Source organism: Galleria mellonella, unplaced genomic scaffold, assembly GCF_026898425.1.
Source record: "Galleria mellonella isolate WM207_F2 unplaced genomic scaffold, CSIRO_AGI_GalMel_v1 utg133, whole genome shotgun sequence".
NCBI lineage: Eukaryota > Metazoa > Arthropoda > Insecta > Lepidoptera > Pyralidae > Galleria > Galleria mellonella.
In genome coordinates this window covers 704849-723201 of record NW_026441990.1, presented here as the reverse complement: position 1 = coordinate 723201, position 18353 = coordinate 704849, and the positions used below count along the sequence as shown (strand labels likewise).

General features: G+C 35.0%; 1 protein-coding gene across 1 annotated transcript in view; it reads right to left on the bottom strand.

Moving 5' to 3' along the window:
• The window catches only part of LOC113511188 (E3 ubiquitin-protein ligase RNF123-like), a 39160-nt gene extending 21142 nt beyond the window's left edge, over window positions 1–18018 (bottom strand). The window contains exons 1-17 of the mRNA XM_052903217.1: window positions 17870–18018; window positions 16738–16849; window positions 16015–16081; window positions 14962–15104; window positions 14661–14854; window positions 13893–14018; window positions 13079–13229; window positions 12386–12520; window positions 11136–11318; window positions 9943–10095; window positions 9114–9223; window positions 8285–8403; window positions 7525–7578; window positions 6597–6706; window positions 2501–2620; window positions 1548–1654; window positions 58–165 (exon numbers count right to left, since the gene is read on the bottom strand). Coding sequence (XP_052759177.1) covers window positions 58–165; window positions 1548–1654; window positions 2501–2620; window positions 6597–6706; window positions 7525–7578; window positions 8285–8403; window positions 9114–9223; window positions 9943–10095; window positions 11136–11318; window positions 12386–12520; window positions 13079–13229; window positions 13893–14018; window positions 14661–14854; window positions 14962–15104; window positions 16015–16081; window positions 16738–16849; window positions 17870–18000 — 2123 coding nt within the window. The 5' untranslated portion in view covers window positions 18001–18018. The remainder of the gene's footprint in view (window positions 1–57; window positions 166–1547; window positions 1655–2500; window positions 2621–6596; window positions 6707–7524; window positions 7579–8284; window positions 8404–9113; window positions 9224–9942; window positions 10096–11135; window positions 11319–12385; window positions 12521–13078; window positions 13230–13892; window positions 14019–14660; window positions 14855–14961; window positions 15105–16014; window positions 16082–16737; window positions 16850–17869) is intronic.
• Window positions 18019–18353: the final 335 nt, after the last annotated feature.

Here is an 18353-nt window from a genome sequence, read left to right as displayed (position 1 = left end):
GTTTGCCATTCTAAGTTGCAAAAAAAAAACCCCTGACTGACTGAAAATTTAAAGAACCTTAAAGTCCTCACGAGGAACGGCAACACTCCACCCAAACGGTCCACATTGTAGAAGTCTAGTTCTCCATCTATAAACGTCTTGGCAGGCAGATGTGGTGGTAAATGACTGTAAAATTTACATATGAATGTATTATTACAGTTACAAAGATCTCCTTATTAATAAACTTTCTTTGCTTTTATCCTTTGGCATTTTAATGGCTTAACCAATAGTCATGAGGTTTGATATAGGTACACTTACTATATGAATGTGAATACATAAATTTATTGGGTGCGGAAAAATAACACCTGAGTCCTCAGGAATGGCAACGCATGGGGGGTATCATGGACGAAACAGTATACTCTGTTATGTCCATGGTACTGCTCATGTCTATAGGCAACGGTTACCATTTTCCATCAGGTGGGCCGTCAGCTTGTTTGCCATTCTAAGTTGTATAAAAAAAATGTGATGGAGATAGACATAAATCACGGGCATGAAATCACGAAAGTGATAAAAGTTAAGTATATTATAAATATAAAAGTGAGTTTGTTTGTTAAACTCTCAGCGTCTGAACAACTTAGATAGATAGATACCTACATAATTTATTTGCATTACTTACAGCACACAAATAACAACGGATATAGATAGACATACATAGTAAAAAGAGATAAAAGAATATGTATACAAAAAAAAAATATATACATAAAAGAAATATTTTTTTTCCTTTCATACAACAAGTTATTATATATTATTATTGAGAGACAGGCTTGTTCAGGCAGAAAACCTGTAACACTGCGACCTTTCTATGATCTTTTGTGCTCCGTCTTTTTTAAAGTCCAAGCTAACTCCTATCTGTGATAAGAATTTTAAGATGTTCTTTGTAGTGATGTTTTTTTATCTCCTCAGGATATAACGTGCTTTTTCCAAAGGCGATACATATATCGTTTATGTATGAGTGGGCCACAGCCATACATTCAGTGCTGGTTTGTTCCACATTCTTTATTCTTTCTTTATTCTTTATTGTACATAAAACATACTGTTAATCACAATTCATTATAAACATAATGTACAATGGCGAGCTTATCTCTAATAAGAGATTTCTTCCAGCAAAACCTTTTCATGTAGATTGTGTTATTTTAAAAATAAAAAAAAAATAAAAAAAAAATCTTGTGACAAAGTCTGTAAACACTTTTAGGGTATAAAATATTCATAAATTGTCTTGAAATTTCGTAATATCTATTACTTTGACGTAGGTTATTTTTTATTATGTTCAATTAACATATCATGATCAAATCAGACGTTAACTGTCCACTGCTGAACATTGGCTTTCCCTTTGGAGGGCTTTGCCAGTAGCTGCTAAGCTTGGCAGGCAGATTGGCAATCGTAGTTAGACTTTGGTTATGTTTTAGCAGGGACGCTGCTGTTCATTTCTCGATCATTATATTCCCTTAGCCAATTAACATATCTTAGTTTGTATAAACTACAATAGTATAAGATAAAAATATATATACGGATGGCCTATGGGGTTTTCGCTCCACAGTTTGAGCATAGCGGTGAGCAGACGGGCGTGACAGCACCACGAGATGGCCGGAGAGTTGCGGGAGATGTTGAACAGCCTCTAGAAAATGTCCTACTTTGTCATACTGCAGACTAGCTTTTTGCCTGCTGCTTCTTACGCGTGGATTCCAGAAGAAAACCAATAAAATATGCCACTACTAGTTGACATATCAAGATAAAACATAAAACAGATTTTAAGTTAGACCTTTAAAAACACTACTGTGAAAACCGCGTTCAATTTGGTGCCGGAGTTTTTGTATGATGCAGGAATAAACTTACAGACAGACAGATACTCAGACAAAATTTCTAAAAGTTATTGTTTTGGCATCCATTGGTTATGACTTCATATATTAATATTTATTAAAATATCTCCCATGTATTGACATAGTTTGGTTACAATTTTATGGTATTAGTAGGATATGTTGTCTACTTTTAAATATGTACTACATATTGAAATTGAAATAAATAGATGTAGTTTTATTTAAAAAAAAAAAAAACACCTATTTCAATTTTGTTTTAAATACTGAACTATTGAACTGATTTTGTTAAAAATTTCTATAGGACTAGCATATAAGATATATGAATAGATACACTTTACTGTTTTCTCTAAATGATCATAGATACAATAGTACTATCTCTGAAAGTATATCTTTTCAGACAAAAAACAATTTTTCAAATCGGCTTATACATGACAGAGTTCTGAGGTAACGAATATAAAAAAAAAAACAATCGAATTGGGAACGTCTTTCTTTTTTTAAGTTAATTAAAAATTAAACTGACTATACTTTTTTTTGCAATTTGGTAACTGTCGCCTATATTTATAAATAGTATCATGGGCATGACCACAAAATTCTAACACCCATGGTACCCCTCATACGTTGTCGTTGTTGCTTAAAGGTAAAATTACCATATCCAGTATGCAGTTGTCCATTATGTATCTTCGGAACTTCTCTAAGAATATCTTGCGAGTGGATGGAACCATATTTGTGCCGTCTGAGTTCTCCAGCAGCATTAGTAAGAATTCCAACTGGAAGTATAGATTCAAATTCAAATTCAAATTCAAAAATCATTTATTCATGTAGGACATTTTAGCCGCTTATGAACGTCAAATTTTTACATTATAATTTTATATTTACTCTACCGTCCAGTTCGGTATATAGATCCAATTGAGAAGAACTGGCAAGAAACTCAATTGAATTACTTTTTTTTTTTTAAAGCCAGTTTATTTACAAGATGTTATTGTATTAGCCACTGCTGAACATAGCCTCCTTCAAAAGGCGGGTTTTCCCGGTAGTTGAGACAACAGGCGGGTTGGAAAGTATAGATATAGATCTATTTATAATATTAATAGGAGAGTAATTTTTTTTTCTGTCATCGTTCGTGATGTCATGCATAGCCATTACAGAATATACCTAAGCGCTGTAGCAATTAATTTGCTGCAACACATACTGAGTGGCGGCCATGTTGGCAATAAGAAATATGAAGTGTGTTTTTTATTTATAAAAAGTGTACTAGAGGGAGACTTTGTACAGTCAAGTCGTTTGCTTGGGTACCTCTGTCCCATTCGTGTTTCAACCGTAAAGCTGTGTTTGCATGGCAAGTTCGGTTTGAAGGGTGGGATATGGCGTGAATTTACAGGGTACAGAGGAATAACATCTGAGTCCTCAGGAATGGCAACGCATGGGGGGTATCATGGGCGAAACAGTATACTCTGTTATGTCCATGGTACTGGTCATGTCTATAGGCGACTTATACCACTTTCCATCAGATGGGCCGTCAGTTTGTTTGCCATTCTAAGTTGTATATAAAAAAAAGTGTAACTATTTTTGTTAGTGGCAATAAATGTTTTCTTTTTTTCTATCTAATAACATTATAAATGCGGAAAGTTGTAACGACGGATAGATGGATGAATGTTTGTTATTTTTCTCCCAAAAACTGCTAAACGAATTTAAATGAGATTTAAATCACGGGTGGGTTATGTCGTAACTTAGCACATAGGATACTTTATGTGAAGAATCTAGCAGGTAAAGTTGCGGGATACGACAAGTTCTTAGATTGTATGGACTAGAGCCTCGAGTCTTAAAACGGGTCAACTTTTTATTAGCTAATTGTCAAATCAGCTGACACGTTCTTTTTATCAATGTTTTATATATTTACGCACATAATGTATCTTGACGTATCTTTTTTATTTATTTAATAAATAACATTAGTTTTTATGTATTAATAAAATGTGAAATTTATAAAACTTCTATATTTATAAAACAAAATAAATATAGAAGTTATAAAGCAAACACTCATATCAATTTATCATGTAAAATTGTATGAAAAAGTTGACCCGCTATTGTCGAAGCATTTGTATGGAGATACACACACAATATTGTTTATAACTCGTAAGCGTCCTTATTACAAGGTTAGTCGTAATGGATATATCAAATCAAAATCCAATCATAATATTCATGAAACAGAATAATTTACTTCATGCTTGTAACGCAGCCGAAATATTTACTAACATTATAAATGGGAAACTGAGTTTGTTTATTTGTTACCGGCTTAACTACTATGATTTTTTCAAATATAATAACCACCGAATTAAATTTACGTGTAATTAGACCGAGAAAGCTTGACTAGTTTCGGAATCAAGTCCAGACCCTTAATCTATGGAATTTATTTATACATATTTACACATACTACCATTTATGGAATAAATAAGGATATAAGCTAGCTGTTAGTAAATCTTTCCTAGTCTTGCGAACAAAATCGTGGGTAAAAGCTAATATGAGAAAAAAAAATACAAAACAAAAGGTTAGTATCGTTTTATGAAAAATTACACTTTATAAGCCAGCTATAAAACCCTAAGTTCATTTTACGACGCCGGTAGCACGTCGAAGGATCTACACAAACTTTGTGTTTACTTCATTCATTTTTGAAGAAGTGAAAGTAATTGAAAATTTTCAACGGAAAGTTATGGATACTTTCTAAAGATTACGTCAAAAACAAAGCGCGTAGAAATGAAGTAAATAAGTGATATAATCGAATACAATCCGATGATTGTGAATAATTAATTGCTAGATTCGTCAATACTATGAACTACGAGTATTTTCATTATTTCATATAGTATTAGAATGCTAAATATAGTGACTAGTTTTTGTAAGAGACGATAATGAAATGGTAACCCTGCCTGCGCTATTCGTGTATGCTGGCGGGGCACTAGTGCCGGATGATAGATGAGAAGGAAAAGGCAGGTCAGTTAGCCCATCGCGATGATAAACCTGGAATTCAGCACGATGGTTTCTAGGAAGACTATATAGAGGCCGACCTGACTATATATCCTTAATATATGCTAAAGGGGGACGGGATCGTTAGTAATGGCGAGGTTACACCCCATTGCTATCAATATACCCTATCAGGTCGACCTCCACGTGGTTTCCCCTGGAAACCATCGTGACTGATTTATCGTTAAATTCGTCACGATGGGCTAACTGACCTACTTCATCCTCACCTATCATCCTTCACTGGTGCCCCGCCGGTGTATACCGATAGCACGGGAGGGGTTACCATGCCACTATCATTAAAAAAAAAATATACGCTATATTGCTAGCACCGGTAGTCCGCATTACAAACAATACCTTTCCCTCCGACATAGTGATTGGTAAAACTGTTAAGGGCTTAAAAGATAACGAATAAAATTAATAAAAAGACTTACTTTCATTATTATAATATTAGTAATTTGTTAGATTTTAGCAGTTGTTGGCTTGGATTACCAAGGTATGGAGAGAAAACTAGGTGCCACAAGTTTCTATTCATAATCACGGCTTTTGTTTCATTTCTTTTCATTCACTTTTATTATATCACACTCTCTAACAATACTATCTTGACCTAAACACTACACAGTTAATCTCTTAGATTATAAAGTATATAGATCGGTAATGTAAAAGAGAGAAAGTATAATAACATATATGTTAGAGTGAGATAGACAAGTAGGACACACAATATAAGCTCGAAGCTGATTTGGCAGGAGTATGAACAAGATATGCACGATAGTGTTACCACTTTCTTGGTTCTTTTTATTTCAATGCTAGTCTATCAGTATGCAGTTAATTTAATCTTGTTTGTTAGAGAAGTTTCAAACGATTCTATGGATAGAATCGTTATCGCTTTTGATTGATCACGAGATAGAACGAGATGGTGACGTGCGCTGTCTTGTTCTTTCTTGTCTGAGTGCTAACTGGAACGATTATATTGATAGATTTGTTTGCCACTTATCTAGATAGATCTGTTTTGCCATTATTTCATTTAACATTCTTCCCACGTACTCGAACTGACGTAGCGTGCACTTTCTCACTTTTACACAAACTTTAAAACGACTCGCTCTAATACTATTTCATTACGAACTGGCTTCTTGTTCGCTACTTTGTACGCGTGGATTTCAAAAGTAGGAAAGCCAATTAAACAGAGCACTTTTAAATGGCGTATGGCGATAAAATATATTTTATACCAGATTTTAAGTTAGATCTTCAGGAATATAGTTTTGAAAACTGCATCCAATTTGGTTCAGTAGTTTTTGCGTGATACCGGAACAAACATGTAGACAGGCAGACAGACAAAATTTCGAAAAAATATTGTTTTGACTTCTGTTGCTCTTTTCTTATTTATGGCAAAGTCATAAGATATGGACATTTGTAGGAATACTTTAAATCCTGGCATTGATATCCTCAATTCAAGCGCCTTCTAATTGTGCTCGAGCACGTAAAACGTCTTTTTTTCATATTTTGTTAAGAAGAATAGAGCTGGCAAAACAGGCTTCTCTTCCACTAACCGGTCTTGGATATATTGTATTTAATTTGTAAACTTGTCGAGTTTCGTAGAATGGCAATAAATTATTTAGAAAGTGTCCAGTAATTAAATTTTATTATGTTTTATATATTGTGATACCTAAGTGAGCGAACTGGGAAACTGTGAAGCTCCGTTAGTTGATAAATATAATAAATAAATAAATAAAATACCTGGATTTGTTCCAAGGGTGCGACAGCCTTCGTGATTTTATCGCAATCCTCTCTATATTGTTTTTCTATGTCAGAATCGTCATTAGCTGGTAGTAGCTTCGATATTTTGTCTATAACAATTACGTTAATTATAACAATTGTAATTTAAGATGTAATAACAATAAAATTTGATCAGCTGTTGTTATTTGGTGACCATATTTTGCAATAAAGCAATATTAAAGACTAGCTTTTTGCCTACTACTTTATACGGATAATTTCAGAAATAAAAAAATCAATGAAATGGCCCTCTTCTATCTATCCTTACCTATCATGATAAAACATATACCACATTTCAAGTCGAACTTTTAGGAACGCAATTGTGAAAACCGCATACAATTTGGTGCAGTAGATTATGCGTGGTGTCGAAACAAACATGTATACAGACAGACAAAATATTGTTTTGGTATCTATTTGTCTTACTAAAACTTCACATATTAAATTTTCTTAAATATTGGTTGTGTAGTTTTTGAGTTAATCCATTACATATATACATATACACAATCAACTCTTTTTTCTATATAATATTAGTTACAGATATTAATAAGAATAATAAGGTGTGGTTTTAAGGACAAAACTAAAAAAACGACACGGACTAAATGAAACATCTATAACAAACAACATTTACATTCTTTTTACTTGGTTTGTGTTTTTAATTGTATCGCAATTATCTGCTTTAATTAGTGATACTATTTAATCATAAGGTCTAGATCCGGCGCACATTTTATCAAACTTAAGCTAAGGGCACTTTTAAATCTATAATAAAATGGAATGGAGAGCTTTATGAATAATTATATATAATCGTATCGTTATATTTATAATTAATAAATATAACGATACGATTGTATAAGTATAGCAAGCAATACCTTTAATAATACCATCAAGTATATACCTGTTTCAGTTGGAGAAAATGGTGATTGCTTTATTGTGCCTTTTTCAGCCATTTCTGAGAAGGAAATAAATATATATGTATATTTTTTAATTATCCCTTACATTTAGAAATGTACGCTATTGTTAACTTCAGAAACGTGGAGGCTCTCAAATGGAACGAATTTTTTGTATATTAAACGATGCCTTCACTTATTGTGGATTGATTTTGTTAATTATTATTCTATCAAAAGTGCTTTTTTTCATCGTGTCTTCGATCAAACTGTTTATAATTACTCCTATCCTGGAAGAGATCGCTTTTAGCGATAAGGTCGCCCATTGTTTTTTCACTGTGATCATTTCTTGAAATAATCACAGTGAGAAAGAATGAGTGAGAATTAAAGGGATTGTTAGTAGAAGTAATGCGGACTACAAGTCCTATTGCTAGCGATATACCCTGTCAGGTTGACTGGAGGTCCCCCCTGGAAACTGTCGTACTGAATTCCAGGTTTATTCATCACGAAAGGTTGACTGACCTGCCTTTTTGTTCTCACCTATCATCCTTTCCTGGTGCCCCGCCGGCGTATACCGTTAGCGCGGACGGGGTTACCATTCCATTATCTACCATTAAAAAACCGACTTGCTTTTATCCTTACCTATTTATTATCTGTCACTGGTGCCTCGTTGTACCGATATCAATTGGTCGAGTTGTTACCATTCTATTTTTTCTCATTAAAAAAGAAAATACAGTCTAACAAAAAATATTATATAACAAATAGTGATACCAGCTATTCTTGGGTCCGTTTCTCCTTGTACAGAAGTGGGTCTTTGCCACCAGGCTTTTCTGATGACAGTACGTAGAACAGTATCATCAGGGCACTTCACATTTAGGAAGTTGTCAAACCTGAGACATATTTATTTATTTATATCATGTATTTAAAAAGTAAATTATTAAAAAAAAATCTATATAAATAGGTATGTTATCTATTGTAATTGTTATAATAGATACCTAATTATATAGATTTTTTTTTAATTAATTCTTCTGATTCATATATTAACGCACAAACCTAACTGTCAAAAACACAATACGGTATCATCTATGATTAACTCGTGATGTCCCACTGCTGGGCAAAAGCCCTCCATTTTACAAAATTTTTCCTTTATTTCCTGGGCCGGTCTTGGTGATGCTGTCCATCAGTAGACACCAACTGGTTGCAAATATTTGCCCACCTATTGGGACCCATATGAGTAATGTGACCCATCCAACCTCACATGATATTTTACTAATATAATAAAATTGTAAATAGACAATGTCTGTACATGGGAAATATTTAAATAAAATAAAAACAATAAAAGTCAAAACAATGCTTTTTAGACATTTTATCAGTCTGTCTGTATGTATGTTCCGGTATCACGCAACAACTACTGCATTGAATTATATGTGGTTTCCCCAGTTATGTTTACGCTGGACATTGGTGTTTTCTTCTTATGCACTCATGCATATGGAAGCGAAAATATGTATATCAACAGGCAAGATAGATTCAGTATATATAGGATAGTTCTTTTTTCTGGCTGAGAACAATAATTGTGTACAGCGTCTTTAAGTCTACTAACGTGATTTTATTGAAGAACACATATTTGACGAGATGGTGCCTGGTCTCCCGGTGTTGCATCAGACCACATAACACGTACACACCTTCCGTTTGTTGGGTAAAGTACATGTCCTGGACAAAAACGTTTGGTTATATAAAGGCTAAGATCAACACCATTAGTGACTTTTTTAAGGGAGTGTTTTATCAGTGACTTTGAACATTATTTTCAAGAAAATATGGCTCGTCATTACTTTGTGGTTCCAGCAAAGAATGGGTGACCCCTTTCTTTCTTGTGGATGTCGTGAGAAGTGACTAAGAGAATTTTATGATCGGGGAATGGGCAGCTTCATCCCTCTTAAAACATCACCAATACCTAATTATATTCCCATTTCTCACTTCAGCGCTGCCAAACATGGCAACTGCTGGCAAAACGAATGATGTGATGATGATAGCTCGACAAACAAGTAAAATCTTGACTCTGCCAACTAGATCGCAAAGTACAAAAATGTTTTTTTTTTTACAAATTTTTTTGAGAAATTATGTTCAGTTTTATTAATACAACAATCTCTTAAAGTGCTATTAATGATTTTGACTTTACTTTGTTTATAAATAATAGAGATATAAAATTCTATATATTTGTTACATTATTTATTTTTAGTTAGTTGCTAAAACTAAAATAAACCTTTGTAATATACTAGCAATATATACCAGCTTTTATGAAAACGATTCATAGATATTATGAGGACAGTTTAGACTGAATTCAAGAGGTTTTCCGATTGTAAAAGCTTTTTCTATAAAAAATCCTTTGTTCGGTTTGTAATACTACATGTATTTTTATTATTATTATTTACCGGTGAAACCAGATCGAAGAGCAAGCATTCTCTAACGACGCAATGTTCCAGAATATCACAAAGCGCAGCTTCGTTCAAGAATGTCCACAGTAGGTCCAGTAAAGTGCAAAGACGTGGTTGCGGCTGTGTCAATAACTTGGCAGAGAGATTTTTCTAGAAGTGAAATAATATCAATTGATAATTACTTAAGTTCTTGACAAGTGATCGTTTATCTTGATATGGCCATGTGATGGAGAAGAGATGACAGAGACGAGGAGAATGTTTTAAAGAAAGTAATAAATAGTTAATTGGTGGTTACAACTATGGATGTAAATAATTATATCTTTATAAAGGAATATTTTAAAATCAATGGATGTATGACAACGGATATAGCTAGAACGAGAACGAAGTCTGGAATGACTGCAAATAGAGAAGAATATAAGAGAAAAACATATATTATATATACGGGGATAAGGGCAGGAAGATAATTATGGTCTCTGTACATTGCTGGGTTCTAGAAACTAGTCAAATATTTTACTAATTGGCGTGATTGTTATTGCAAGTCATACTAGTGATTGGTAACTTTCTGTACATCTCATTTAGTATTCAGTACCTTTAATGCATTATAGCAAAATATCATAATTATACATGTTCATTAATTGAGATATCTTGTGATTAAAAGTGTGTATTATATATATATATATATTGGCTCATTAGCAAATATACAAAATGTCGTTATCCAATATATAATATCGAAATGAAACTGAATGAAGATATCTGACTGGGATCGGCGATATCGAAATGGGTAATGATCTTTTTTCCACTATCAATGTCCGGAATCCAATATATAGATATTGGAGCGGTACCTACTGATACTACTCATGCTAACTTGTGATTAATTTTGGGGTTCGTTAAAATGTCCTAAAATTGTTTTTGTTAAAACATTATTAATCATATTTATTATCTACTAGTTATGCCCCGCGGTTTCGATCACGTGAATAAGTACCTATATAAAGTATCGTATGTGCCAAGTTAAGATACATATAACCTATCCGTGTATCAAATTCTATTGAAATCCGTTCAGTAGCTTTTGCGTGAAAGAGTAACAAACATTCATCCATCCATCCATAGCAACAAACATTCACATTTATAATATTAATATCATTACACAAAAACTTTTTTTTTAAATAATGACAAGCTGTCACTCTACTAACAAAGTTCTCGCCTCTGCTCTTCAAGTAAAATTCCGTGGCGTATTGATCAACGTGTGTGCCTCTGCTCTTCAAGCCTAGGGCTCCTCTTAATCGAGGAAGAAGTTCTGAGACTACCACGTAAGACAGACGAAGGGATCCACCTAGCTCGACAATTACAATGCGAGCGAGGGACATAAGAAATGCCTAAAACAAAATTATTCGTAGTATCGTATTGAAATTAATAAAACTACAGGTGACCATATCAGCCGTTAACTATCCACTGCTGAACATAGGCCTTCCCCCATAAAGGGGGGATTTACCAGTAGTCATCACGCTTCGCAGGTGATTTGGAAATCGTAGTTAAGTTTTGAGTTTAGGGTTTGGGTTTTAAGAGAGTCTTCTCTGCCCATCCTTTGATCATTAAGTTTCCTTAGTCGTCTCTTGTAACTCCCACAGGAAAGGAAGGGGTAACCCATTTTATAAATAAGACCATAGTCCTCAGATATAGCAACGTATGAAAGTAATGGCGCATTTCTGACGCGCATGCATTTGCTCATATCTATAAGCGACGGATACTATTGTCTATTAGAAAGATGGTTAGCTTGTTTGCTATTTTAAGTATCATAAAAAATGCTTTAAAACAAATTACATAAGGATTATTAGTAATGAAGACCTGAGACCTTGAGATCTAACCTCAATGCTAGTATCCCTTATCAGGTCGAAAACTTGTGGTAAATTCCTAATATCTTCACGATGGTCCAACTGACCTGACTTCATTTCCAATTGGGTCAATCAATCTATAAAATTTGGTATTCACTATTTCATGATCATCATTACATCAGCCTTTAACTGTTCACTGCTGAACATAAGCTTCCACCTTGGGGCGTTTTGCCAGTAGTTGCCACGCTTAGCAGGCGGATTGTCAACCGTAGTCAGGCTTTGGAGATATTTTAAGAGGGACGCTGCTGCCCATCCCTCGTCTTTCCTTAGTCGTCTCTTACGACATCCACCGGAAAGAAAGGGGTGACCTGTTCTATGCCGGGACTACACGGCAAATTCACTATTTCGTATGGAGTTAATTAAGGACATAGGTTATTTACTTGGGTCTTTTGACAAATCGTGGTCATGCGGATAGCGTTATGACTGAAAGTTAGTTTATATTTAGTATTATTAGAAAAATTCTTATACTCACTCACAAATTGTTGTAAGCATTTGACCGGTTTCTATTAATTTTATTTGTGTTATAAAATTTTTTATGTAATCTCACGTACTTTTTTGGATATTTTCTTCATTTCTTCACTTTGAGTATCTACGATGGAATGTGGAGAAGGCCTGGGACTGTATGTCGACTCAGAGCTGTGGATGCGAAGCGTCACCTCTTCTTCTCTTGATGATTCTGATTTTGCCTAAACACAATAGTAAGAAATAATACACGTCCAATTATAATAACTCTAAATGTAAGACAGCTATAATCCTCAGAAATGGTAAGAAGTTAGGGGGGAATTAAGGATATTCTTAGTGACATTTATTACTGGCCTAATAAAAATACCCTTGGATATATTATATCTAGTCTAAGCAGAGATGAAAGCACAATTTCTATGAATATAACATGTCAGCACTTCTTCCTGGAAACAAACGGATAATCCTTGATGAATTCGTATTTGTTTATTAGCCACATCTCTTACTTATCACGGCCCTCTTTAAACATAATAAAATACTAATCGCGGTTGCTAACTCGTCTGCCAAGCGTGCTGTACTTTGCAACACCTCCCCCCCCCCCCCCCAATCCCCATAGGAGGAGGCCTATGTTCAGCAGTGGAGAGTTACCGGCTGATATGATGATTAAAATGTTGATAGTCATTCTTTTTTTTCTAAGAATGACGTATTTATAAGTTGCCGACATCCCGTGCTACTTATGTAGTGAAACAAATGGCTAGGATTCTTACGGAAATAGAAAAAAATACCTTACTACTTTTAGCAGTCACTGGAGTTTTAAGTTCAGTTAGGTGGGTCAGCTCATCTAGCAGTGCGTCTAGATATTTGAAAAGTAGAGATGCGCGCGCGCATTCCTTGTTAGGTGGCGCTTGTAGCGGGGCGTAACCGTCCACTGGAAAGCTTGTAGTTAATGCTATATTTAGTATTGTATCAAATTCTATGCCAAACTATCTGGTCAATGTGATAGTAAGCTAGTATGCATCCCTTTCATTCAAAAGTGAAATTCTTAGGCCCAAATTCACTAAATCGAAGATATTAGATATACTACTTCTCAAAGAGAAACAACGGCTTTAATTATTATAAATCTAGTATAGAATCTGTATAGAATAAATTCTATTAATTGGATAAAGAATTATTGAAATAGATTCACAATTTAGCGATAGATATCACGAAACAAACACACAAATATACAGGTTTTCCTGTTTTTAGAAGTGACATTAATAATTAAATGACAAGTAAAAAACCCATTGATTGCTTGATTTTGCGACAGTTACTGTGCCTCTAACGTTTGACTCAAATTGCCAATTTTATATTGAGCTTGGTTTTTTAACATTTCTATGACAACTGATTATGAAAGATTGTAAATTTTTGTTTTATATTCTATCTTTATTTTATTACAGTGTTAATGTAATAGGCTATTTAATAAGGAAAAACACAAAAACATACAAACACGAGTTTTCTATAGCATAAATTTATCAAGGGAGTTATGGACTCAGAAATGTTTGTCGAATAAATCCGGCTATGACGATGAAAATGTAAATTATGAGCAGGTAATTCGCTTACACAAAGGGAACATGTCCAAAGTTTGCATAAAGATGTTCTTGCATAGCCAGTGACACCGAGGGGAAGTAAGCGAGGCCAGCGCCGTATGCCACGTTATCGAATGCCACGCCTAATGATATACCATTTCTGAAATTGAATAAGAGACCTTAGTGGCTTATGACTTTGTGGATAGATACGTTATCGCCATAATGTAAGATAGAAGGAGGCAACGATGTCCGGCGTCTCGTTTTCCCTAAAATGTATTTACGAGTATTTAAAAACAAATCCTTTATTATTTGATAAGAGGGCCTGGTAAGAGAAGATTTTTCAAACGCGTTGCAGAGTCAGTAGTTACAAGTGGTTCAGAACCGTTCTATATGGCAGTCTATGAATGAGGCCTATGTTCAACAATGGATATATAACAGCTAATGTGATGATTATAAAAATCATATGGAGCCAATGTGGGATTAAACCCTATTTTTTTTACAACCTGTTTTTTATACAACGCAGAATGGCAAACAAGAATTACTAAAATCCATTGGGAATATGAAATGATAAAATTAATAATTGGCGAAACTTTCTAAGACAAAGCAGTTGCACTTTTACTTGTATAGCTGTTTTGGTTTGAATGATGGAATATAAAAGTGAAGTTGAGGGGTATGCAGGCGAACATCTTAGTCCTCAGGAATGACTTGAAAGGTACAATGGGCGTCATAGTGTAATATTTATGGTGCTGTACATGTCTATGAGCTGTTTGTTTCTGGAAAATCTGTAAAAAAGGTATAATACCTATAAAACTCCATGGTGCCTTTGTCCAAGTCGATACAGGAGCCGATGACATCACCAGGAAACCATGCCTGTCCATAAGGAGAAGTCGCCACATTCCACTTCCTGACTCTTCCACCATCATACGCGTATGAATGCGCTGTATCTCCTACACCGGTGTCCATGGAGAACACACAGGAAGCTGTACACCATCCGACCTGATGTAAAAAAATAGACATTACAAAAAAGATTATCGATGACGATGATATAAGAAAAAGAGGCTAATTGAGATATTTCTCCTTTTGAAGTGAATAATATCGCTTACCTGCATAATTCCTTTTGTGCCAAGCTGTACCTCGTACATCCATTTTCCGGCAAAAACGCAAGCCGTTGCCCTGATAGTTGCGAAACTTGAGAGACCTTGCACACTTACTCGCTCGTCGCCTACTAACACCAATCGTCCTGTACCTGAAGAAGTTTATCAAGGAAGTCTCCCATACTAACATGGTAGATTGAAGGAAAAAGATAATAATGAGATCTAACAGCTTCATTGCTAATGATACAGCTTCTCTGTCAGGTCTATCACCACGCGGTTCCCCTGGAGATCAATCCCCTGGTGGTTAATTCGCATGGAATTGGTCACGATAAGCTAAATGACCTGCTTTTGGTATTATTACTCCTCACTAATACTCTGCCAGCATATAACGATAGCATAGGCAAAATTACCATACCATAAATTCACCCATAAAAAAAGACACGGTGGGGTTAGAAGAGTGTGGGCACCCTTAAATTGGGCAATAATAAACTATAAAATTTAACAGGGTATATAAAACAGAAATATATTGACTTTAACCTCATTGCTACTACTTCGTAGCTGATAGCTTACCAGAGGGAGACTTTGTACAAAAGTCGTTTGCTTGGGTACCTTTGTCCCATTCGTGTTTCAACCGTAAAGCAGTTGTTTTTGCATGGCTGTCTTTCGGTTTGAAGGGTGGGATAGGGCGTGAATTTACAGGATACACCTGAGGAATAACACCAATTATTCCTGATTCCTCAGGAATGGCAACACATGGGGGGTGTCATACGAGGAATGGAACGGAATACGCGCGGGCGTATACTCTGTTATGTCCATGGTACTGCTAATGTCTATAGGTGACGGTTACCACTTTCCATCAGGTGGGCCGTCAGCTTGTTTGCCATTCTAAGTTGTATAAAAAAAAAGCCAGCCAAATTAGTACGGGAGTCTCAAAATATGTTGTTATATTTTGAACCATGTTTTTTGGGCAAAAATGTTTAATTTCATTTGTAGAATACATGGAGTGTTCTAAGAGAAAGAGTATTGATGCTAAATGATTTCAATTAAATTTGATGCTATTACCAGTAGAAGCGTCAAAGACTACAATTTTCGGTCCAACGCGCCCTGGTCTGTTATCGAATTCAGGTGTCTAAAACAAGATAGTTAGAATTAGAAAAACGGGTCAACTTTTTGTCAGCTAATTATCAAATTAGCTGGCTCGTTTTTTTTATCAGTGTTCTTTATACTTACGCATACAATGTAATCTTGACGTATTATTTAATAAATAAAATGAGTATTTCAGCATTAAAAAGATGCAAAAATTATAAGACAAAATTAATATAGAAGTAATAAAGGAATCACACATATCTACATATTTGTCATGCAAAATTGTATGAAGAATTTGACTCGCTATTTTCGAAGCTTTTGTATGTTGATACTCTATCTATGTAATTTCTGTTTAAAAGATATGCTAAAATTCTAAACGATGCTCTGCAGCTCACGTGTTTACTCTACTTCTACTAAAAATTAAAAAGGAACTACAGTTTTACAACTAATATATAAAAGTGAGTAGACTTTGTGGTTTTATGTAACCAAGTCGATGTATATATATATATATATATATATATATATATATATATATATATATATATATATATATATATACGCGACAGACACGTGTTTTGCGCCTTTTAAATGTGGAAAATTGTAAATATGTCTGAAGTCGATATTTTTATAAATCAATAAAATCTAGATAAATTGGTCGTATATTTATATTTATTTTTGGTTAATAATATTATTACGTACTTCAGTAACAATAGGAGCATGTTTCTTTCCCGCTTTGGATTTATGACTTGCTATTTTGTTGTCTATAATTTTGGGCAGATTGTCCCTTATGTGACTGATATATTTATTTCTCCTGTAAATTATGACATTTGAATATTATCCATGTTCATGAACGAATGTATGATGATGATATAATATATTATGATGAGATTTGCCAGTAGTTGTCATTCTTGACTGGCGTATTGGCAATCGCAGTTAGGCTTTGCTGATGTTTTAAGAGGGATGCTACTGACTATCCCTCGACCATTAAGTTGCTTTCATAGCCTCTTACGAGACCCATGAACGGAATCATACTGCCAAAGCAGCGCTACTTTTTCGCCCGTTACTTCGTACGCCAGGATTTTAGAATTAGGAAAATCAATGTTATTCACCAATAGGTGGCGTATCAAGATAAAACATACCAAATTTTAAGTTAAGCCTTCAGGAATTGCAGTAATGGGGACTACCAGTCCTATTGTTAGCAATATACCCTATCAGGTCGACTTCCACGTGGTCTCCCTCTAAAAACCGTCGTGCTGAGTTTTTGGTGTGTTCATCACTGATGCTTCGCTAGCGTATACCATTAGCGCAGGCAGGGTCACAATTCCATTGTCATCCATTAAAAAAAATGCTATCATATGCTTCTTGTCTCAGACAATCAAAATTCCTCCCTCACATGAATGTAGACGCGAGTAATAGTTAGTAAACTCAACATTATCTTTCTACCCTTATCTCAATTATTTGGAGTCCATGTAATATGATTTTACTTTTGGCTTTTGGTTTTACAACTGGCCGCCTGCCTGACGTCGACCCTCCTTGGAAAGGGATGGTTAGCAATGGAGTTTGACAGTCCCATTGCTAGCAATATGCCCTATTAGGTCGACCACCACGTGGTTCCCCTTGGAAACCATCGTGAACAATTCTTGTTGAATTCGTCACGATAGACTAACTGACCTGCTTCATCCTCACCTATCATCCTTCACTGGTGCCCCGCCGGTGTATTCCGATAGCGCGGGTAGGGTTACCATACCATTATTACCCATAAAAAAACCCTACTTAGATAACACTATATAACAAGTAAATTATAAATATTCAAAAAAGATATTAATAGTACTGCGTATATCTGTCCGTGTTATCCTTCATAACCATGTCGTTGCCGAAAACTTTGCGAATTGTATCGTGCACCTCTCCCTTCTCAGCTGAACTGCTGCACACCCCGAACATAGATCGGAGTACGTTCTTCATTACCGGTATTTTCGGGGTTTGTCTGTAAAAAAAAACGACTTCACGAAATATTTATAATTTACCAGAGGGAGACTTTGTACAAAAATCGTTTGCGTGAGCACCTCCGTGCCATTCGTGTTTTACCGTGATGCAGTTGTTTGCATGGCTGTGTATCAGTTTGAAGGGTGGGATATGGCAGTGAATTTACAGGGTACAGAGGAATAACACCTGAGTCCTCAGGAATGGCAACGCATGGGGAGTATCTTAGGCGAAACAGTATTCTCGGTTATGTCTATGGTACTGTTCATGTCTATAGGCGACGGTTACCACTTTCTATCCGGTGAGACGTCAGCTTTTTTGCTATTCTAAATTGC